Source organism: Cyprinodon tularosa, unplaced genomic scaffold (genome assembly GCF_016077235.1).
Source record: "Cyprinodon tularosa strain WSP-4 unplaced genomic scaffold, ASM1607723v1 ctg545, whole genome shotgun sequence".
NCBI classification, from domain to species: Eukaryota; Metazoa; Chordata; class Actinopteri; order Cyprinodontiformes; family Cyprinodontidae; genus Cyprinodon; species Cyprinodon tularosa.
In genome coordinates this window covers 257742-282583 of record NW_024039280.1, presented here as the reverse complement: position 1 = coordinate 282583, position 24842 = coordinate 257742, and the positions used below count along the sequence as shown (strand labels likewise).

Here is a 24842-nt window from a genome sequence, read left to right as displayed (position 1 = left end):
GCAGAGCGAAGTGTGGGTTCAAAACTTCCAGCTGCATATTTCTTTACTTTTTGAAATTTGAAGTTTATTTAAAGTACATTGGGTTTTTTTTTCTCCCAAACTTTTGTTCATCTAACCCTGTAATGCCAAATGTATCATATTTGATACATACGTTTTCTGAAATGTTTTGCGTCTGACACCTTTTCCATAATTTAATGGTAAAAACTTTGCTCAAAATCCTATTGTACACAATCAGATATACCTGATAACAGAGGGCAGAAGACTACACAAAAGATTATCTTGACTTATCGCATAGTAATAAATTATTAATATCAAAAATGTATTTCTGTTTTTTCTTTTTACATATTTTGTTGAAAGGCCAAATAAGGACTTCAAACCAAAAAAAGTAATTTTCTGTTTTGTTCTTGGATCGGGCTTTAAAGGGTTAAAATTGTTAATTTACAATGATTATCACTTTTTAGATTAAGTGACTAATTAAAAAAAAAAAAGATTATCTCATTCGATGTCTGAAATAACCAAAAGCTGCTTCCCTATTTATACGTTTTGGCAAGTACTGATTGTAGCTGCTTTGTATTTTATTCATTCCAATAAGTTAAATTCAGAAATAATTTAAAATCCAACATTTCTTGTCTTCTTTGTATATATATTATACTGCATTTTGTATATTGAATTATAGAAATATCTGTAAAGATTTGAAGAAATTATCTGAAGAATGTCTAGAAAACTTTTCTAGGCTTCCTACTGTAAAACGGTGGCAAGTAAATAATGTTTGGAGCAAAAACAATGTCACGCCTCGGTTATGAGACAACAGCGGCTTTGATTCTAAATCTGTTTTTTTTTTTGTCTCAAAATGAAGTGTGTCTAAAAAGCCATCAGTCTCCTTGAGTGCTGGCTGAAACATTATCAAACCCCACATTTCGTAACAGCTTCTTAGCTTGAGAAGCACGGTTGCTGAATAGGTTCAGCCTCCCTGTTATCTGCTAAAGTACACAACCTCTCACATTTTGATTGAGCATCAGAAAGATCCCAGGGAGGGGAAAAAAAGTTTCCTTTTAAGTATCTTCTTGCGTCACTGTGCTGCCTGACTTCTTATTTATCACAAAAAACTACTTTGGGGCTTTTCTCTGAAGAAGAGCTTCTACACATAAAAGGTTTGATAGGTATGGTGAATGGAAGGATCAAAATAATGATAAGATTTTTGATTTTCGACTCGGCGGTCTCCGGTCATGACCAAATCCATCTGAACTTTGGTGTTTTCTGGTTACTGGCTGGTACCAAAATTAGAAGAAAAGGCGAAACTTTAGGAAGCACCACTTTCTGTTCAATTTTATCTTGTCTGCTTTTTGAACCTAATTTGAATTTTGTTTCTTAAGCCGGGCTTACGCTGTGCAATATTAATTTTTTATTTTTTGCCCTTTATCTCTGTAGTTTGGTGTGTGTGTGTATTAGGGATGGGACGATTTATGAAAACTGTCCGAACCGTTCGGTTCGACTGTCTCGGTTCGATTCGCGTGTGTTTCGTTCGTTTCATGCGCTGCTCCATTTTCTCATAGGCGAAGTGTTTACACTCCAGAGCAGAAGGTGGCGGTACTGCGACCAAAGCCAACCACCAGTAGTAAACAAGAAGAAGAAGAAGCGAAGCAGCGTAGCCGGGTGAAGCAGAAAAAAAATCAGTTGTTGTGGAGAATTGTGTGGGTATGGCGAGTGGGAAAGAACAGGAGTTGGAAGACGCGCCAGCAGCACTTTATAGGTCTGCTGTATGGGACCACTTTGCATTTAGAGTGACCTACGATGACGGCGGAAAGAAAGTTGTGGATAAAAGTGCAACAGTGTGCAAGCATTGTGCAACACGTTTTGTTTATGCTAACAGCAACATGTCATGCTAACCTCGAAATCCCTCATACTCCGTCAGCAACCCCCGCTGCGCTCCAGACCGGCTGCTCAAAGCAAAGCCTACAGCCTCCACTGTGGCTTCGTCTGCTCCCCTCTGAGTTCCTTGGAGATGGTAGAGAGCATGTAACCTGACAACAGCCAGATGCATGAGACATGAGCGAGACATGCATCTGGCTGTTGTCAGGTTAGAGAGCATGCGCCAGATGATTAAATCCAAAGCAGCAAAACATACGGAAATGATCCAGGGTTTCCGCGGATCTTTTAAAATAATTACAATCCATTATTTTTGGGGGGATTTTTTTCATTAATTTCATAAATTTTTATGGGATTTCGGTGTAACAATCAACATGTATCGAACCGAACCGAAAACCGTGACCACGAAACCGGTATATCGAACCGAACCGTGGATTTTGTGAACCGTTCCACCCCTAATATATACACTATATTGCCAAAAGTATTTGCTCACCCATCCAAATTATTGGAATCAGGTGTTCCAATCACTTCCATGGCCACAGGTGTATAAATTCAAGCACCTAGGCATGCAGACTGTTTTTACAAACATTTGTGAAAGAATGGGTCGCTCTCAGGAGCTCAGTGAATTCCAGCGTGGAACTGTGATAGGATGCCACCTGTGCAACAAATCCAGTCGTGAAATTTCCTCGCTCCTAAATATTCCACAGTCAACTGTCAGCTGTATTATAAGAAAATGGAAGTGTTTGGGAACGACAGCAACTCAGCCACGAAGTGGTAGGCCACGTAAACTGACGGAGCGGGGTCAGCGGATGCTGAAGCGCATAGTGCGAAGAGGTCGCCAACTTTCTGCAGAGTCAATCACTACAGACCTCCAAACTTCATGTGGCCTTCAGATTAGCTCAAGAACAGTGCGCAGAGAGCTTCATGGAATGGGTTTCCATGGTCGAGCAGCTGCATCCAAGCCATACATCACCAAGTGCAATGCAAAGCGTCGGATGCGGTGGTGTAAAGCACGCCGCCACTGGACTCTAGAGCAGTGGAGACGCGTTCTCTGGAGTGACGAATCGCGCTTCTCCATCTGGCAATCTGATGGACGGGTCTGGGTTTGGCGGTTGCCAGGAGAACGGTACTTGTCTGACTGCATTGTGCCAAGTGTAAAGTTTGGTGGAGGGGGGATTATGGTGTGGGGTTGTTTTTCAGGAGCTGGGCTTGGCCCCTTAGTTCCAGTGAAAGGAACTCTGAATGCTTCAGCATACCAAGACATTTTGGACAATTCCATGCTCCCAACTTTGTGGGAACAGTTTGGAGCTGGCCCCTTCCTCTTCCAACATGACTGTGCACCAGTGCACAAAGCAAGGTCCATAAAGACATGGATGACAGAGTCTGGTGTGGATGAACTTGACTGGCCTGCACAGAGTCCTGACCTCAACCCGATAGAACACCTTTGGGATGAATTAGAGCGGAGACTGAGAGCCAGGCCTTCTCGTCCAACATCAGTGTGCGACCTCACAAATGCGCTTCTGGAAGAATGGTCAAAAATTCCCATAAACACACTCCTAAACCTTGTGGACAGCCTTCCCAGAAGAGTTGAAGCTGTTCTAGCTGCAAAGGGTGGACCGACGTCATATTGAACCCTATGGATTAGGAACGGGATGTCACTTAAGCTCATATGTGAGTCAAGGCAGGTGAGCAAATACTTTTGGCAATATAGTGTATATATATATATATATATATATATAAGGGGTGTAAATCGATTCAGTATCAATTTCCTGACCCAACAATTCGATTATTTTCGATACTCAAGAATACACCACGATACGATTCAATTTGATAAAAAACATTTTTCCTTACAGGTTAGACAATGTTTCAAATTTTATATACATCTATAAATGTTGTAATATTGTTATGCTTTTTATTTGAGAAATAACAATTGTAGCAAAGTTGTTTGAGGAGCAAAAGGAAAAAAAAAACATGAATCGATACTTTTGCAGACGTGTTGATACATCAGATCGTCGGCTGTTGGAATATATATATATAAATGTTTGTATATCTGAAGTGTGCAGCAAAAGTAATTTCCCTGTGGGATTATTAAAGTATTTCGGATTCTCCAGTCGTGCAAGACTTTTTTCGATCGGGCTGACTTTCATCCTGATTGTGCATCGTGTAGTTAGTGTTCAGGGGGTAACGAGAAGACCACCTCCCGATCAGGAATTGTGACCGTCGTGGGCAAATCACTTAGTGCGCAAAAAAAGGATTCTTCTTCGTCTTCTTCTTCCTCTCAGAGGAAAATTCAGAAGCATGGCGGGGGTGCGAGTCAAATGGAGTTCCTTCTGTAAAACTGACAGACCGTAGTAGCCACGTTTGCTCAGCCATGTCTTGCTCTAAATACGTCGTCGCCTTTTCTTTTTAGGGCTTTAAGCGCAAAATTGCTCAAATTGCCAAGGCAGCGCGTTTCACTCTAGTATTGCTCTTCTACTCGTTTGGCTTCCGGATAGACGAGTCCGAGTAGCGCCATCTCACTGCGGAGCCGAGTCCCACGTGGTTTTAACCAGAACCCAGTATGTGTTATATTAGCTTTGAAAGACTCTGGGTTGATTCAAGAATTAAATCCTTTGCTTTTTTGTCCTTTCTCAGGTTCAGTCCGTCTTTTTGGGATCCCGGACAGGAGTCTTACGCCACGTTCTAGAAGACCAAGCAGCTGCAGGACAGAACACTGGAGGAAGAAGTCCTGTTTCTTTCCTGAGACATATGGCAGGACATCAGAGTGTAGATCTAGATTTTGTTCTAGCAAAGGGTCAGAGGTAAACCTCTGAATGTTTTTTTTTTTTTTATCTGAGGGTTTTTATTCTCTTGTAATGCTGGATCGCCCTGTCTAAGCCTTAAAGGTGCTTTTTCTGGTCCACATGTCATCCTTTGGCTAGCTACTTTTGGTTTCACATCAGTCGACCATCTTCCTTTTCCACCTCTGGCCCCTACAAGGGGGACAGAAACTCCCTAATTGTATGTCCTCCCCTTTTCCTGCTCAGTTATATTGAAAATTCATGTCTCTTTTTTTAACCTCATTGTTTCTTTACATCTTTATTAGCATTTAGGACATGGGCTTGAACTCTAATCTGTTTAATTTCTGTTGAAATACCTCCCATCTATCCCATCATAGCAACAGCCAGCTCTCCTCGCCCTCTTTTAGAGCCTAAAGTGATTCCCCTCTGAACATCAAGCCGCTAGGCCGTTGTTTTGGTTGTTTTGGTGCATGGAATCAGCCTAATCGTGGAGAGGCCAGGCTACCACAAACTGATGGACTTTGACAAGCGGGGAGGGGGTGGCGGAGGAGGAGGAGGAGCAGGTGGAGGCAAGGGGGAGGCGGAGGATGGGAAAAGGATGTCTGGGAAGGCAGGAGGAAGATCAGGACATAGCGGCCGGAGTGCCGGCTCCGGCTCAGGAGTTCTGATGGTTGGACCAAACTTCCGGGTCGGGAAGAAGATCGGCTGCGGGAACTTTGGAGAACTACGACTCGGAAAGAACTTGTACACCAATGAATACGTGGCCATCAAACTGGTAAGAGTCCTCTTATTATCTGTGGGTATAATGATGATTGTACAGCCCAGACACAGTTATTTTATGATGTAGACATGAAATAAATTCTATACTAAATACTTCATCTGACCTCCACGGCTCGTTATACGACTAAGTCAGGCCGAGTGATTTGATAGTAACTATAAACAAAAGATTTACCGGTAATGTTCTGATTCTTGGTAGGGCCAAGATATTCATCCTGTCTCCTAGCTTTTCCCTTTATTAAAAATAACAAAAAACTTTTTTGAATGCATGTTTGCTCACTTGTTAATCAGCCTTGATCAGTCCGATTGGGCTCTTTTGAGGAGTCTGTATTTATTAGTTTTAATTTTTCCAGGAAAAAAAGTTTTTAAAGTATCCCAACAAACCTTCCTTTTAAAGGAAAAGTCTGGTCAGCAAGAAATAATCGATGGATCATTATTTATACCTAAAACTAATATGTTCTGGGTGATTTAATGAACTTCGAGTTAATCAGTAAGCGCCATTCTCCCCGCTTTACAAGCAAAATCAATGGGAACTACTAGACACATCTGCAATCAACAACAATTATTGAAGATTTCCAGAGGACTTCACCATTGAAATTCACCAGAGCTATAGTGAAACTGACAATGCCCACGTGCATGGCAGCTGGATGCTGGAATACATCGGGTAAAAGTGAAAAGACGGGTTTGTCGTTGGATCGCCAACTTGAAGAGGGAGGATTTGCCATCGAACTTCTGGCCGGAGAAAAAACACGTAATTTCTAGCCTATTCAATTTCAATTCAGTTTATTTATATAGCGCGAATTCACAACACGTCATCTTTAGGCACTTTACAGTTCATAATTTCATATTTAAAGTACTTTCAGAAGTTTAAATTCTGAATATAACCAAATTTTTCGTTTAATTTAGTGTCAGCTTTCACTGCAAAAACTAACCCAAAAATAAATCTCTTAACATTATGGTTGGAAATGTTCAAAACTACCATTTTGGTTCCCAAACTATTAGCTTTGAAATTTCTTTTGAAAATCTTTTATTATTATTATTTTTTTTTTTTGCATCATTATTATTGACAAACCGTTTTGTTTAATTTAAAAGAGAAATCACCTGGAGACAATTTCTTCCTGAAATATAATTTGATTTTAACATGCATTTTATAGTTAAGTTTATAGTTTTACCTTAAAGTTTTCAAAGTTTCTTTAGTACAAGGAGCCTCCTGTTGCATTCAGATGTAGAAGTCACACAGGCTTCCTGTGTTTTTGTTATTTTAACTCATTTTCTCACCATCTGTGAGCGCTCTAGGCTAACTTTGTACTCTGCTTTGGTGCATCTTTTTTGCATTTTTGGCATAATACTTTTTTTCCCCCTCACAATTGTTCAATATCCACAATATTGTAAAAGATTTTAAAGATCTGGTCAAGAAATTTCTACAAGAATGTTATGAAAAAATGTTGCTGCATGAGGTGATTTACAGAGTTTAAATTTAAACCAAAAACATTTCCAGATAAATATAGAACAGCTTATTTTAAAAAGTGCAGACTGAACAGTGTCTTAAAGACCGTCCTCCACGGCAGCCATAGCCAAACCACAGCTAAAGCAGCTAGCAACACTCTCTATAACACATGGTCCGTCTGCAACGGTTCTGATCAGATCTGTTCCCCCTGAGCCTGACTAAAGGGACACATGTTGCTTCTGATTTGAGCCTCTCCTCCTTCACAGACTTTATCTGAGACACTCCCATTTCAAAGTCTAGCACGCCCATTTTCTCTGATGAATTCCTCTTAATATATTTATCTTGATATAGTTTTCTCTTTAACTGTAACTGTTGGTCATAAACACAAGATCCTGGTTGAAGAACAACAAACTTGCATTAAAAAAGTATGAATATAAATGTATAGCATCTCACAGTAAACAAAAGAGAATTATCTGATATGTCTTATCAATAATTTGATATTTATATTCTTGACATATTGCCTAAATCTAATGGAAGTTAGTTATTCTTTTGACTTGCATACATTTTTTTTTTTTAGCTATTTGTTTTTTGTTTGTGTTCTTTTGTAGCCCCAGCTTTAAGAAGTGAGCTCACACTATCCCAGTAATGCCACCCCTGGTACTGGAACCACTTTAGTGAAAAAGTCTTTTGTAGAAAGGACAAAAATCTAAGAAAAACTGTTCTAATCAATTTGGTTTGCTGTTGGATTTTCCACAGAATTCTCAATAGATTTTAAAATTAGATTTGAACTTGTATAAAAGTGATCGAGGTGAAGACTGCAGTACTTCATGCTAACATGTTTTCTAAAAGGATTCCTCAGAAAAGATTTTGTAAAATGTTTTAAGCCCGATGTCTGATACGGGAAAACCCTTTGGGTTTAACCGTGCATCTTTTTAAATTTTTTTTTTTTAAATGTTCTGATTCTGATAATCAATCTCTTGCAGGAACCAATCAAGTCTCGGGCGCCACAGTTGCATTTAGAATATCGCTTTTTAAAAATAGGAAGTTCAGTAAGGGCATGTTACTTAAAATTTTATGAAAGGACTTATTTTTGTATATATATATAATTTAATATATATTAATTTTATAAATTATTGTATGTGTGTCTGTGTATGTATTATTCAGGGTTTCGCGGGTTTTTAAAAATTTAATTAAATTATTATTTTTTAAAATTAAAGGGCCCTTTAAATTGGGAATTAAATTATTAAATGGTTATTGTGGCACTAAAAGCTTTTTTAAAAGATGTTTATTATTAACCGAATATTTGCGGGAAATGCTTCCGGTTGCTCGAAAAAGCAAAATTTTTCAGAAAAAAAAAAATTTTTTTGTTGTTTTTTTTTTTTTTTTTGTTTTTTTTTTTTGTTTTTTTTTTTTTTTTTTTTTTTTTTTTTTTTTTTTTTTTTTTTTTTTTTTTTTTTTTTTTTTTTTTTTTTTTTTTTTTTTTTTTTTTTTTTTTTTTTTTTTTTTTTTTTTTTTTTTTTTTTTTTTTTTTTTTTTTTTTTTTTTTTTTTTTTTTTTTTTTTTTTTTTTTTTTTTTTTTTTTTTTTTTTTTTTTTTTTTTTTTTTTTTTTTTTTTTTTTTTTTTTTTTTTTTTTTTTTTTTTTTTTTTTTTTTTTTTTTTTTTTTTTTTTTTTTTTTTTTTTTTTTTTTTTTTTTTTTTTTTTTTTTTTTTTTTTTTTTTTTTTTTTTTTTTTTTTTTTTTTTTTTTTTTTTTTTTTTTTTTTTTTTTTTTTTTTTTTTTTTTTTTTTTTTTTTTTTTTTTTTTTTTTTTTTTTTTTTTTTTTTTTTTTTTTTTTTTTTTTTTTTTTTTTTTTTTTTTTTTTTTTTTTTTTTTTTTTTTTTTTTTTTTTTTTTTTTTTTTTTTTTTTTTTTTTTTTTTTTTTTTTTTTTTTTTTTTTTTTTTTTTGTTTTTTTTTTTTTTTTTTTTTTTTTTTTTTTTTTTTTTTTTTTTTTTTTTTTTTGTTTTTTTTTTTTTTTTTTTTTTTTTTTTTTTTTTTTTTTTTTTTTTTTTTTTTTTTTTTTTTTTTTTTTTTTTTTTTTTTTTTTTTTTTTTTTTTTTTTTTTTTTTTTTTTTTTTTTTTTTTTTTTTTTTTTTTTTTTTTTTTTTTTTTTTTTTTTTTTTTGTTTTTTTTTTTTTTTTTTTTTTTTTTTTTTTTTTTTTTTTTTTTTTTTTTTTTTTTTTTTTTTTTTTTTTTTGTTTTTTTTGGGGGGGTTTTTTTTTTGTGATATATTTTTTTTTATTTTTTTTAAAATTTTTGGGTTTTTTTTTTAGTGTTTTTATTTTTGTTTTTTTTTTAAAATTTTATATTTTGTTTTTTATATATATATAGGGAAAATTTTTAATATTTTGTTTAAAATATTTATTTGTTTTATAAAATTTTTTGGGGTTTTAAAATTTTAAATAGTGTATATATATATATATTTTTTATATAATTTTAATGGTTTTTTATATTATTTTATTTTTTTTTATTTTGGTTATATTTTTTTTTTTATAGTTTTAAAAATTTTTTTTTTTTTGTAAAATTTTTTTTTTTTTAAAAAAAATTTTTTTTTTTTAAAATTTTTTTTTTAATATTAAAAAAAAAATTAAAAAAAAAAAAAAAAAAGGGAAATTTAAAAAAATTTTAAAGGGAAAATTTAAAAAAAAAAAAAAATTTAAAAAATTTTTTTTTAAAATTTTTTAAAAAAAAATAAAAAATTTTTTTATAAAAAAAATTTTTTTAAAAAAAAAAAAAAAAAAAATTTTAAAATAAAAATATTTAAATTTTTTATATAATTAATTTTTTTAAAATTTTAAAAAAAAAAAATTTTTTTTTTTTTTTTAAATTTTTAATATTAAAAAAAAATTTTCCCCCCCCAAAAAAAAAAAAAAAAAAAAATTTTTAAAAAAAAAAAAATTTTATTACCAAAAAAAAAAAAAAATTTTAAAAAAAAAAACAAAAATTTTTTTTTTAAAAAAAAAAAAAAAATATATATTTTAAAAAAAATTTTTTTAAAAAATAATTAAAAAATTTTTAAAAAAAAAAAATTTTTATTTTAAAAAAAAAAAAATATATATAAAATTTAAAAAAAATTAAAAAATTTTAAAAATAAAAAAAAAACCGTTATTAAAAAACCCAAAAACAAACCCAAACCCCCTTACATTTTCCCCCCTCTAAAAACCCCCCAAAAAATCCCCCCCAAAAAAAAAAAAAAAATTTCCCCCCCCTAAAAACCCCCCCAACCCCCCCCCCCAAAAAAAAACCCAAAAAAAAAAAAAAAAAAAAAACCCCAAAAAACCCCAAAAATTAAATAAATTTTTTTTCCCCCAAAAATAAAAACAACTTAAAAAATAAAAAACACAAAATCTAAATTTAAAAAACCACCCAAAAAAAAAAACCCAAAAACCCCCCAAAAAAACAAAACCATACAAAAAAAAAATTTGGTTTTAAAAATAAAAAATTTTTTATTAATTAGTAATTGTTTTCAGCGTTAAAATTTTTTAACCGGTTAACGATCAATGTGGGTTTGGGGTTAAAAATTTTTCGCCATTTTTGTTTTTCTTTAAAACTCCGTTTAAAAAAAAAAATTTACAGGTTTGGTTGCCCAAAAGGGGGGCTTTTATTTAATAAAAAATCCCAAAAAATATTTTAAAAAATAACAAATATGTAGCCAAAAAAAGGCCCTGAAAACAGGCTGATGTAAAAGACAGTCTTTACAGTTAATACAGTCTTTTGAACAAAGACAAGCATTTTACCCTACTGCTATAAAATGTAGTAGAGTTAACATTAGATGTTAATTAACCAAGATAATAATGAACAATTTTCAATCAATACATCAAAATCAATAGACCGACATCACTAGATGGAGGTAGTCTATGCTCTAGAAAGTTACTTTTCAGCCTCTTAACAAAAATGAGAACACACACACAAGCACCCACCCACCCACACACACACACACACACACACACACAGACACACGCGATACCGACCTGTGGCGTACACAGACAGCAAGAGTGCCGTAGCAGATTCCATTTCACCTCAGTAATCTGTTTTCTCAGCGTATTTCAGGTTGCTACTAGTTACCAGACACTCAACTTGTTTGTTGGTGGTGGGGCTTAAAGAAAAGACACTAGCGCCACCCAGTGTATGAGCGTCTTTTTCCCTTGAGGAGCTCCGCTCTTGAAGCCTATAAGAAATGCATACACTGGGGGAAAATAGCCCCGCCTTCCCGCAGGCTGCAGCGGGATGTACTTGGAAAATTGTACCATAAAACCACATAGCGTTAATCTCACGTTAAAAAAATTATCGCCGTTAAAATGGCCTTGCGTTAACGCGTTAATAACGCTATAATTTTGACAGCACTAGTATATATATATATATATATATATATATATATATATATATTAGGGCTGCAACAACGAATCGATAAAATCGATAAAAATCGACTTTTAAAAGCGTTGGCAACGAATTTCATCATCGATTAGTTGTGTCGCGCGATTATTGCGCCATCCGCCGCACCGTCATCACTGCCTCTTGACTGAAAGAGGAAGGAAAAAAAATATGGCAGAGCGAGTCAGCGCCGCTGGTGCAGTGTTGCCAACTCAGCGACTTTTCAGACCCCTCCAGCGACTATTTTTCAAAAAAACGACTAGCGACAAATCTGGCGACTTACTTTGGATTTGCTTAGTTGTTAGGATTTTTATTCATGTATAAATTTACTGGGTATGTTTATTGTTGAGTTGGGTTTTGTTTAAAAACTGTTTATTTCCTGCTTTTTTCTGTCACCAATTCAGGATAAACTGGTTATTAATGGTTCCTCTCATTGGGAGAAAGTATAGAAAAATAAGGCTACTTCTAAAAAACTTTATTTTTTTGTTACTTATTTTTTATTTGTCTTTTATCCCCATTACATTTTTAGCAGTTTAAAGCTGCCAGTCTTCTAATAAAATTGATTTTAAACCCCTGATTCATTGATTTGTTGTCCTTTCTTCCTCTCCTGATCCTCCAGATGGTGTACCTCAGGTGTTTTATTTTGGACCATGTGGTAAATATAACGCCATGGTTCTGGAGCTGCTTGGACCCAGCTTAGAAGACCTGTTTGACCTCTGCGACAGGACTTTCTCTCTAAAAACTGTACTCATGATAGCCATACAGCTGGTAAGACATTTTAAAGCTAATAAAACCAAAACTTTCTCGCTTTAAATTCTTCTAATGCCATCTTGTGCTTCAGATAACCCGCATGGAGTTCGTCCACACCCGAAGCCTCATCTATCGCGACGTAAAGCCTGAGAACTTCCTTGTGGGCCGACCTGGCTCTAAACGGCAACACACCATCCACATCATAGACTTCGGCCTCGCAAAGGAGTACATAGACCCTGAGACGAAGAAGCATATCCCATACAGAGAACACAAGAGTCTGACTGGAACTGCCAGATACATGAGCATCAATACACATTTGGGGAAAGGTGAGTGATTTTTAAAGGATCATGATGGTATTTGGTTTTCTTAAAAAGGAAATTCTGCCTCTCACTGCGTCGCAAAATCAAACCGGATTAAGCCGGCAGGTTGGGCTTCGGTTCAGAATTTGATGCCAGATGGGTAGAGGAATGGATCTCTTTCAGTAGGTAGTAGTTTGGTTGTTATTTATTTATTTTATTATTTTATTTTCACAACAAAAACATAAAAACAGAATGTTTCAACTGCCGAAAAACCCTCAAGGGGCTTAATGAGTGGCAGTCTCCATAAAAACAAATATATTTCACCATTTCAGACATCTATATGATATAGTGTAAAAAAACAAAAATAAAATAAATTATTTCTTTGTATAGAACAATTTAAAATATCATTTAGACCACAAATCCATATGGAAAATTCAGACTACTTAGTAGCAGCAATTTTACTCTCCGTTTAAATTGTTCTTTAGAAGATCTGTCAGTGATGTGGGAAGACTGTAGCCTCGTGAGACCATCCTGATCTCGCGAGCTTTCAAGGTTTCACTCGCAGATCAGTCTGGAGACTCTCCGTTAAAGAAAATTTGGAGCCGTTCACCAAACGAACGTCCAATCAGCGTTGGCTTTGAGGCGGGTTAAGGTGTGACGCAACGAGAAGCGCGACAGTTCAGTCTAAAGAACATGGCGGCTTCAGCCGATGAAACTAGCGTTAGCAAGTTTTATGGGAATTACAAAGTATTTCTTCACTGAAAGAAGAGCAAAACACTGCTCTGGAGGCTTTTCTCAGAGGAAAAGATGTTTTTGCTCTTCTCCCGACTGGTTTCGGCAAGAGTAGACTGGCTTGTGGTTGTGTTTTCGTCGTCGCTCTGTTAGTACGTCATATGCTTTGTTGATCTGATTGGTTTATTTGGCCCGTCTATCACCAACATAGGCCAATCAGCTAACCAGTATTTTCGCCCCTTCCCAAAATTACTTCAATTGAAGGTTTCCAGATGGATATGCGGAGCAAATCCATCTGGCGGAGTCAGGTTAGGAAGACTGTTCCATATCCTTGATCCTCTGTATAAAACAATAAACTGTGTTTGAGTTGTACGAGAGTAAGGAGACCTGATAAGACAACTACTACTAGTTGGATACTGGTGAAATTAATTATTAAAAGTAAAAATATTACAAAAGTGCTGGGGAAGTAACTTTTTTAATAGAGCTATAAACGAATAAAGCTATTTGAAGTTGATTCACTTGATAAACACTAAGAATATTTGCCTGAGCAAACAGTGGTTGGGAGGGGTGTCTACGATTTACACAAAATATTAGTCTTAAAGCTCGCTTCTGAAGTCGAAAAACAGATTCAAATTTATTAGGGTAAGCAACATTACAGTAATTATTCTGTTGGCGGTGCAAAGCTGGAGGCAGAAAGGTTCCCTTCTGCACTTTAATAAGTTTCTAGCAAGTTTGGATTTTTTTGTTTTGTTTTTTAACAGCTATAGATTTTTGTTTTCTTTTCTAATTGAAAGATTATTCAATTTCCAGCCGTGGGATAGTAATTTAAATATGGAAAAAAGTTTTTTGTTTTGTTACATTATTGTTGCAAGAAAAGAACATGTTTTTATAAATGGAAAATAAAAAAAAATTATTATGCAGTAAACAGAATGTTTTTTTTTTCTTTACTTTAGTTTTTAATAAAAAATAAAAAATTTATAGGATTTTATATTTCTGTTTTATTTCTCGGTCAGGTGGAATTATTATTATTATTTTTTTTTACAAATAGTTATATTCTATTTAAGCCTCATAAGAAATGTTGCTAACATTCAACAGACCAAAAGAAATTCGTCTTCACTCCAGAGAAAGCTCTAGAAGTAAAGGATAAAATTAAAAGGCATTTTGAAAAGAAAGCAGTTCATAAAACTGAAAACATGTCATCTGAATAAAAAAAAAAAAATAGATAAATAAAATGATACAAAAAATGCAGTTACTCTCAAAATCGCATTGCATTTCCATTTTTACAAAACAGGTTCTCTGCTTGCAACAATAATGGATCAAGATTGACTGTTTTGTAGCTGCCCTACATCTGAAATTTTAAGTTGTGTATTATTAAGTCCAATGTTTGAAAATAAGCCCTGACTGGACTGCTTGGAGCAAACTAAACCGGTTTAAACCGGCTATGATCTGTTCGATCTTCTCCTGGGTTTATTTCTGGATCATTTCTTGCAGAGCAAAGCAGAAGGGATGACCTGGAAGCTTTAGGCCACATGTTTATGTACTTTCTGCGGGGCAGCCTGCCTTGGCAGGGACTGAAGGTAAGAAAACTACCAGTCAGTCATTTCCCGTCAAACCAAGTGGATCCTTCCTCTGAGTGATTTTGGCTCCTCCTCTCTCCCCTCAGGCCGACACTCTCAAGGAACGATATCAGAAAATAGGAGACACAAAGCGAGACACGCCAATAGAAGTGCTCTGTGAGAACTTCCCAGGTTTGTGTTTCTAACACAAAAAACAACATGCTTACGGTGATCAAGTCTCATGATCCACTGCTTAACTCTGTTTGTGAAATGCCCTTGCTTGTGTGTGTAACAGAAGAGATGGCCACCTACCTGCGATATGTGCGACGGCTGGACTTTTTTGAGAAGCCAGACTACGACTATCTGAGGAAACTCTTCACAGACCTCTTTGACAGGAACGGATACATCTTTGATTATCAGTACGACTGGACTGGAAAGCCACTGGTTAGTGATACGTTTGTTTGGTGTCCTTTTTACACAGAAGGTTTTCCTGCTGTGGTTTTATTCCAGATTTCCTGTATTCTGCTCCGAGTTCAGAGCATCTGGGATGCGGTGTTCTGGTTCTCTGATGGCCACCCATTGAAACTAATAAGAGAGCAAGACCTTTGCACTTGCAGCCGCTGTGGAAGTCTTTACATTTGTTTTTTTAGGTTTAATAGATATATATTGGCATTTTTATCTGTTGTCGATTCAACAATGGATAAAAACTTTCACATAACACTTGGTCCCTTCATCTAACCAATAAAAACATGCCATATTTTCCAGACCATGAGCCGCTAATCTTTTTCCACCCTTTGAACCAGATTATAAAAAGGTGCAGCTTTTCTGTTGATTTTTTTCCTAACCGCCAGAGGAGGAAGTCAAAGTTGGAAATGAAAGAATAAGGGGCTAATTTTCATTTAGCATAAGAAGATGCTTAGTAGCGGGCACGGCAAAGAACAAATGTCCTGAATTTGCACATTCAGGACAACCGAGCCGGGTTTTCCCCCGGCTCGGTTCTCTGATAACAAGAGCGCATGAGCAGAACGCATCATCTCCATCTGGCTGCACATCGCGATTCACACTCCATTCCAGTAGTTGGCGCTAATGCCCCTCCAGAAGTTGGTAGCCAACCAACGCAAAACAGAAGAAGAAGAACAACAATAAACAACAATCAAGTAAATCCACGAAAGGTTGCCTTCTTCACCTGACCCTCCGCAAACACTGAATTACAGCAATAATAATCAAGCATAACTTTCTGAATGTGACGGGCGCCGCCATTTTGATTTGCTTGATTCCCTCCTTATACGTCTTCTTCTTCTTGTGTTTTATGGCGGTTGGCAAACAACTTTTGGTGCATTACCGCCACCAACTGCTTGATTTCCTCCTTCAGTACTGGCAGTAATAGCGCAGATCGTCACTCGGAGGCGAGGAGTCGAGGAACAGAGATAGCCTGGCTAACTGATCCGAGCTTGGACCGGCCTCGGCATGGATCGGTTTTTCAAGGGTAGTGTAAATGGGGTATATATATGTGAATTTAGTGGGCAAGGATTATAGTGATGTGTGCTCTATAGTCTGAAAAATAATGTTATAACCTTTTTTAAAGGTTTGACGGGTTAAAAAGCTAACTGTCAAAGCATGTGTCGAATCTTAGCTAACTACGGTTGTGTTCAGAACCCTACCTTTTAGCAGACTGATTTAATCAATTACGTTTTTCTTTAAATCCATTTTTACCTATCCCCTCCATAGGTATGGGTGCTCTGTGCTGGAAAAAAATACAATTTGGGAACAAAAATGGCAACCTGTAAAAATATAGTTTGAACTTTTACATACACTTAATAAATGACTCTCAAAACATTTTCCTTTTTTTTGAAGTTCCACTTTTAACATTTTTTCTTTTTTTCAAATTTCCATTTTTGACTTGTTTTTTTTATTTATTTTAGTTTGCTTTGGGGTTTTTTTTTCCAGATAATTTTTTTTTAAATGTATTTACGCTTTTATGGGAAGTTTTACAAATTGCATTCTTTTCTAATTATAATTGACAGATTTCACCCTTTTCGCCTCTGGGTGGAATTCAGAAAAATTAAAGCCATTAAAAAGTTGTGCAAAAACGGAAAACAAAAATCTGGGGGGGAAAAGAATCCGTGTATCATTCGTTCTTTCTATTTTCAATTGCCAATCAAAAAACAAAAAATAAAAAATTGACTGGTTATTTTGTTTTTTATGGTTAAACCAAAAACGAAAAAAGGATTTGTTTTTCATATATCAATTTTAAGCTCAGATCAAGAATACGAAATGGAAAAACGGACAGCAACGCATAATTTGATTTTAATATTTAATCGGTACAGTTTACGTGACCCGGAAGTTTGGTGGAGCGTTAGCTAAAAAAACAATTGGCTTACCCCCACCACGTTCGATCAAGCTGCACCAGATAAGGCAGTCGGACCTATCAGCCATGGACAGTTACGTGTTATTTCGAGGATCCAAGCGTGTGACTCTTAAGGAGGAGGATATGACAATGGAGAAAATCAGCAGGATTTTCCAGGTATAACTTTTGTCTTGAAACTTTTCTGTGCACTGTACTTTTAACTAGCAACAACAAACAAATAGCTCTTTGCGCAGCAGTTGGGGTAATGAAGTGGCTACCATGGCGACGCTAGAACCACACACTATGTTGATCGAGAAGCTGTTTGTTGTTGCTAGTTAAAAGTACAGTGCACAGAAAAGTTTCAAGACAAAAGTTATACCTGGAAAATCCTGCTGATTTTCTCCGTTGTCATATCCTCCTCCTTAAGAGTCACACGCTTGGATCCTCGAAATAACACGTAACTGTCCATGGCTGATAGGTCCGACTGCCTTATCTGGTGCAGCTTGATCGAACGTGGTGGGGGTAAGCCAATTGTTTTTTTAGCTAACGCTCCACCAAACTTCCGGGTCACGTAAACTGTACCGATTAAATATTAAAATCAAATTATGCGTTGCTGTCCGTTTTTCCATTTCGTATTCTTGATCTGAGCTTAAAATTGATATATGAAAAACAAATCCTTTTTTCGTTTTTGGTTTAACCATAAAGAACAAAAAACAAAATAACCAGTCAATTTTTTATTTTTGTTTTTTGATTGACAATTGAAAATAGAAAGAACGAATGATACACGGATTGAAAAGATTTAAAAAATAAAATCTGTGGGGGAAAAAAAATACATTTTTGAAAACCTAAAAGAAAAACTAAAATTGCCCCCTGTGAAAATAGTAGAAACATCTATATTTTGCTACACATTATAAATGAATCTCCAAGCATTTTATTTTCACTTTTGTAACACTTTTTTTTCTTTTCATTAACTTCTTTGAATCATGTTGTTTGCTTTTATTGATATTAGAACAATGCTGTAGGTCCCAAGTTGTAATAAATATCGATTGAAAGTGACATCGAATTCGCATTGGTTTCCACTTTAGTCACATTTTAAAGGAGCAGATACGAGTGGGATTATGGACCAAGTATGAGATTGAGACTCAAATCGAACTTGAAAAGATGAAATTTGGAACCAATCTGTGTTGTTTCTTAAATGTCTGATCTGCTCACCTGACTCCAAACGATTTACATCTGGTTCACATCTGCATGGAGTGGAAATGGGGCCTCGTGTTCCTCTCAGTCTGTCCATTCCTCCAGGTGTGAAGATGTTTTTTTAGGCTAAAAAATAAGTAAACTAGTGTTTTCTATTTTTCCACATCACAAAGTAAGTATTAAAAGTATTGCATAATAAAGGCTGTAATCGTATTGATTCAATGTTGCAATATCAGCATCGTCTTGGAAATGATAAAGTTGTATCAGGACACCTCTGCTTTGTGTTTTTTTTTTTTTACAGGTGTAGAACGCGTCTTCTCTTTAACCCTTTAAAGCCTGAACCTTGAAATACTTGTCAGAACATTCTAGTTTTCCAAAATTAGAATTGTCATTGAACTTTCTGACAAATTAAATAAAAATATAAATTTTGTATACATTAAATTAAAGCATTTTTGCATCACTTTTGATACATTATAAATTTCTATATAATCTTTCATATGTTTTCTGTTCACTACATGTGTCTGATTATGTAAAGCAGGGTTTTAAGAACACAAACATCACACTGATGATGCAGAGGTTTCAAAAACTCAGGTATCAAATATGATACACCTGGCTTTAAAGGGTTAATTGACCTTTAGTTCTAAGCCCCTACTGCAGGGCTTGTTATAATTTAAGATTTAATGATTTAAGTCAGGATAAATAACATTCTCCATTACTTATTTTGTTCCTAAATAAGAGGAAACACTTGTGAAAAGACACTATTTATACAAAAATCATGTGATGGATTTGTTCCAACCTCTTCAGCTGTTTTAGATGAGTTCTGACTTGGAAGAAGATGGAGGCCTGAGATAAACTTCATGTTTTATTTTAAGCAGCTTTGATTCCAGTATTAAAACCTTCCTTAAATTAAGCCGATAAAAAAACAAAAACAGCATCAAAGTGTCTTTGTTTTAGTTTTTTGTTACCAGAAAAGTATGAATATTAACGAGCTTTGATTTGTTTGTTTTCTTCCTCCTGCCTTCCCTGCATCGCTCTGTGTGTTTAGCCGACTCCCATTGGGCCCGTGGCGACTGAAACCCAGCTGCCGGCGAGCAACCGAGAGAAAGCGCCTCAAACCAAAAACCAGGTACAGATTCATGCAAACTAATGTGATACAGGGTTGGCCTGTAAGGTCTCAGCTATTCACAAACTTTTGTTGTTTTTTCTTTTTTGGTTGTATTAACATAAGCAACCTTTTTATGTACACTTTGCTTAAAATGCTTGGCAACATTTTTTCATCCTTTCTCTTAGCTTCTGTTAATTATCTGGGTTTTTTTGGGGGGGGGGCTTGCTTTTAATTTAATTTCACCAATAAGATTTTTGGATGATGTCAAGTTTTACAGAACCAAGTATTTAATCATTTCCGTAATATGACTCTGTTCTAAGATATTAGTGAGTTAACGCCTTGCTAGTCACAACGTTCACTAAAAAAGGAGTTTTAGTTTCCAAAGTCTCATGTTCTTTTCTTTAGCATCTTAGCGAAAATGAAAACCTTCCTGGAGAAGTGTAGGTGGTTAAGTGCTGCAGCTCAGTCACTGGTTCGTAAAGCTTACATTTTTTTTATTTTATTATTGCAGTTTCCATTTAATAAACTTATTTTCTTAATTATATTCCAGAAACAGTAAAAAAAAAAAAAAACACTAGACTTTGTTTCCAAGTTTGAAGATGTTTTGCCCCCCCTTTCAGAGATATATACAGGTATGGGGTAGGGGTGTAAATAATAATCGTTTTGTATCGATGCATCGATCCAAAAGCCGACGATCCGATGCATCGATACGTCCGCAAGATAATCGATTAATGTTTTTTTTTTCCCTCCGGTCTATTTTTATCCATTTGCTCCTGGGCGTAATTCTTCCTCCCATGCTGCGGTGCCGCTAAACCTATTTTCCCCTCCTACCTCGCTTCCTGGTTATACTCTTACAGCAGTTTGTTGCAGCAAGCTTCACACAGACATTTTTAAATTATGCTCAGTATTGAAGCGTGGTCTGCGCTACACGCTGTGGGTCTAGATACGGCCGAGGCGATGAGGAAGTGGGGGCGAGTTTAGTCCGACGACGGAGGGACAATGGGGCAAAAAGAGCGGAGATTCAGCTGGAAAAAGGCTCCCAGCGTTCTCGCGCTTCTAGCGGGTCAAACTTCACGAGTTGTTTTCCGCAATTTCGGTCATAAAAACAAAACTAGCCGGCCTCCTGTCTGCTGCACTGTTTGCGGTCAGCTACAATCTGGAAGAGGAGCAGCGGAGCGTCTCTCAAGGGGCGGTGACGTCAACACTCTGGAGCCTTCTTCTTCTTCTTTTTTTTAATGGCGGTTGGCAAACAACTTATAGGTGCATTACCGCCACCTTCCAGAATGGAGTATGGACCAGACAAACTATTATATTCTCCCTAAAATACCCGTTCTTCTTAGAAAATTAAAAATACTCCCATAAACTACATCCCCAGATGACCTTTGAAACAATTCCCTTATATCTAGTTTATTTTTATTCCTGTCTAACTCTCTACACAACATCTCTCTTTCCTGAGTATATTTATTACATTCTAAAAAAATATGTTGGACAGTTTCTCTGGAGCCGAGGTATTGCATTGAACTCATTACACTGATATTGTGCAGTATTTTTGCAGTATTTTTTGATGCAACTTTTCTACTTCTGTTATTTGCTGTTGTTTCTAAAGAAAATGCATAATGATATTACAGCTTTCATTGATTTATTTCAAACTTGAAACTTTGTTTAGCCTGTAAGGTCTAAAAAAAAAAAAAATAATAATAATAATAATAAAAAAAAATTAACAGATTAATCGATTAATCGAATCGAATCGAATCGAGGTGTATTCTTAAGTATCGAAAATAATCGAATCGTTGGGTCAGGAAATCGATACTGAATCGAATCGCCATGATGGATGTGATTTACACCCCTAGTATGGGGCATTGTAGGCTGACAAAGAACCCAAACGACCCCTATTCCAAATTGCACAAAAAAAAACTTTGTTTTTGGTCTATAAAGCTTCAACGGTATTTCTGGCATTTTGAATTGAAAAAGCTTCCTGGATGGGAAGCGAAACGTCTTTAAACTTGGAAACAAAGTCCAGTGGATTGTTGTTTTTTTTTACTGTTTTGGAATAACTAGGACCTGGATGACTGAGAATCTTCACCATTCTTAATTACAATTTTCCCAGTTTGATACTGAATGGAAAGGCAGCTATTTACAAACAGGCTACCGACATTTTTATCAAGCAAACAGACGACCTTAATTACCTGTTTGAAAGACATTATTTCAGCCTGGAATTGACCTTTAGGGGTCCGGCTTGCTCAGTTAAAGCTGTTTTCATTGCACTACTGCCATCTGCAGGTGATATTAGGTACAGCAATTCAATGCTTGTCACTAACTGGGTTAAGTGTAAAACAGAGCTAACTTTGTAATTTACTGGGACTATTTTCCATGAGTGAAAGGCGATATTCCTGGTTATACTCTGATTTTAGTTACGATAAAATACGGGGACTTAAAGTAATAGGGAAGCCATATTTAAATTTCAAATCATTCTAGCTTAAACGTGTAAATAAATGTACTCTTTATTAGACCATATTGTCCCAAAAGTTAGAAAAATTCTATTAAAAAAAAAAAAAAAATCCCGTCTTAAAATATGTGTTGTTTTTTCCGTTATCTTGTGCAGGCCAGTTAGTTCTACGTCAGCCTGAACACCTAAATTCGGCCAATCATACATCAACAGTCATCTGTCAATCAAATATTTTCGGTCATAGCATCTTGATTCATATGTCGCAGCTAATATACGCAACGGTCAAACATGTACAGCTTTAAACCATGCTTCTGGCGTCCTCTTCCACAACATCTTCGTCCCCGCTTTCCTCCTCTAAATAAAAAATGGATGACGGAGGAGACTCATCCACGACCTCCGACACTAAACTCTCCTCCTCTTGCATGTTTCCGCTGTCCATAGCGTTCCTTGACAGCGTCGTTTTATTATTATTATACCTTTATTTTTAGAGCAAAGTCATTAAGAATACGTTATTTTCAATGGCGGCCTGAAAAGTTGAGTAACCACTCAGGAAAAGGGAAGCAGGGCTAAAATAATACATTAGTAATGCATACATAACATACAATTTAAAACACAACGGCCCAAAAATGACTATGTAGAGAAGCAGCTGCAAGTTATTGTAAACAAAGATGAAATGATTGTCTTGAAGGATGAAATTGGAATTAGTACATCCAGTTTTAGAACATTTTGCAGAGCGTTCCAGTTACAAGCAGCAGGAGATTGAAAAGAAGCAAGGCCAAAGGCAGTGTTGGTTTTGGGAATAAGGAATTGCAAATGAAGTGAGGACCGGGTGTGACAGGCTTTGGCTGCAGCAGGGAACATAAATAAGATGTTGAGCGGCGGGAAAGGTTCTTATAAATGAATATGAACCTGTGATTTTTGCGTCGATTGTGAAGGGAGGGCCAGTTGACAGATGAAAACAGGGCGCAGGGGTGTGTATTGAAAGGAGCATTTACAGCAAACTTGAGTGGTGAACTTTCAAGTTTTGATAGAGTGGACTTGCAAACAACCCTATATATAGTATCTCCATAGTCTAATATGGGTAGAATGGTCATTCGGGTAAGAAAACGGGGGATTGGGAATGATTCCATTTGTTAAGGGTGCACAAGTTACCAAAAACGGCCACTTTCCCTATGAAGTTTTTGCAGCTGAAGTTTTGCAGCTGAAGTTTTGCAGCTGAAGTTTTGCAGCTGAAGTTTTGCAGCTGAATTATTTGCAGCTGAATTATTTGCAGCTGAATTATTTGCAGCTGAATTATTTGCAGCTGAATTATTTGCAGCTGAATTATTTGCAGCTGAATTATTTGCAGCTGAATTATTTTCAGCTGAACTTTTGTGCAGCTGAATTATTTGCAGCTGAATTATTTGCAGCTGAATTATTTGCAGCTGAATTATTTGCAGCTCAATTATTTGCAGCTGAATTATTTTCAGCTGAACTTTTGTGCAGCTGAATTATTTGCAGCTGAATTATTTGCAGCTGATTTTTTACCAGATAAAAATTGAGTGTAAGGAATTCAATGTCTAAAAAAAATCCAGTGTTTAAAATTCGTTGTTAAAAAAATCCAGTGTTTAAAATTCGGTGTTAAAAAAAAAGGCAGATTCCAATGAGACTGTTTTTCTTCCATAGAGTAAGTGTACCAGAGCTGGAGCCTTCAGTCATTCCATCCCTGTTTTACTTTCCTTTGACATAATTCCTGAATGAGAAACCTCACGGCATAGGCTGGAAGTTCCCTGAACTCCAGAACCTGCCCTCGTTCTGCATGGAGCTTCCTAAATGAGCAGTTTTCAGTGCAGACATACAGCCCTGAACTCCTCCTGTTTCTCTACCACTAAATACTGACTCACTGTTTCTTTTTTCACTTTTTTTCTCTTTTCTCTCCTCGATGCTCCCTTTGTCTCGCCACGTTGTGCTTTCACCTCCTCCGTTTCCCTTTTTTTTAAAACGTTTCCTCGTCATCCATTATCTTTTTTTTTTTTTTTTTTTACTTTGTTTTGCTAACTCATCTACATTCTCCTCCTCTTGCTTCTTCTGTTACCTATATGTACCTTTCCTTTTTCCTGGGATCGTCTCCTCTAGTCTCCAGAGGGGAAAGGCAGTGAGTCTCAACCCACTCCAATCACCAACCAAGAGCTGCTGGGCTCCCACCTCAATGCAGATAGGCTGGGCGGGTCTGTCCAGGTACTGAGAGGAAGGATTAGCTTTGCTGGCTTCCTGTCTGTCCGCCTGCATGAGCCTCTTTTGTCTCTGAGGACAGGCTAACTGTGAGACCATGTCCTTGAAAAATACATTATTCCTACATATTGGAATGTTTGAACAGAAACCCAGAAATATAAATTACACATCTATGATCCATCCAACATTTATCTGCAGGACTTTACTTTTAGATCGAGAGGTAACTTTCATTAAGTATTGAAATGCATGATATCAATTAATGACTTAATCTAAAGTTGGATATTTTCTTAAAAACCGAAGTTTTCTGTTTTACCAACAGAATCTTTTTTCCAATATGCTAGATTTAAAGGAAAAGTCCGATCATATTGAGATTTCCAACTTCTGAAAGTACTTTACATATGAAATTATAACATACTGTTTAATGAATGATGTGTTTTTAATTCAGAGTAATTTTCATGTGAATGTGCTTTACTGGAGGCATCCATGTTTGTCAAAGAACACTACTGCCACCTACTGGTTTGTGATGTCATGGTGCTGTTGGATCAAGTCCCAGTGCTGTTTCTGGTGTTTGTCACAACGCGTTATTATTATTTCTCTGGCCAGAAGTGCAAGAAGTTGGCAATCCAACAACGAACCCATTTTTCCCCGATGTATTCCAGCATCCAGCTGCCATGCACGTGGGCATTGTCAGTTTAACTACATGTGCTGGTCATAAAATTAGAATATCATGAAAAAGTAGATTGATTTCAGTAATTCCATTTAAAAAGTGAAACTTGTATATTATATTCATACATTACATACAAACTCATATATTTCAGATGTTTATTTTGTTTAATTTTGATGATTACAAATGACAACAAATGAAAATCTCAAATTCATCATATCAGAAAATTAGAATATTGTGAAAAGGTTCAAAATTGATG

The 24842-nt window shown here is 35.5% G+C and overlaps 1 protein-coding gene across 3 annotated transcripts in view; it reads left to right on the top strand.

Annotated features, from left to right (window-relative positions):
- Positions 1 to 24842, top strand: part of LOC119796367 (casein kinase I-like) — a 46266-nt gene that overhangs the window by 10681 nt on the left and 10743 nt on the right. Inside the window, exons 2-10 of one of the 3 annotated variants that reach the window (XM_038304878.1) lie at positions 4501 to 5421; positions 7854 to 7914; positions 11899 to 12047; positions 12121 to 12355; positions 14552 to 14637; positions 14724 to 14808; positions 14912 to 15060; positions 19203 to 19283; positions 23824 to 23925. In XM_038304878.1, coding sequence (XP_038160806.1) covers positions 5161 to 5421; positions 7854 to 7914; positions 11899 to 12047; positions 12121 to 12355; positions 14552 to 14637; positions 14724 to 14808; positions 14912 to 15060; positions 19203 to 19283; positions 23824 to 23925 — 1209 coding nt within the window. In that variant the 5' untranslated portion in view covers positions 4501 to 5160. Of the gene's footprint in view, positions 1 to 4500; positions 5422 to 7853; positions 7915 to 11872; positions 12048 to 12120; positions 12356 to 14551; positions 14638 to 14723; positions 14809 to 14911; positions 15061 to 19202; positions 19284 to 23823; positions 23926 to 24842 lie in introns of those variants that run through there. The other 2 variants (XM_038304877.1, XM_038304876.1) reach the window with 2 other exon arrangements.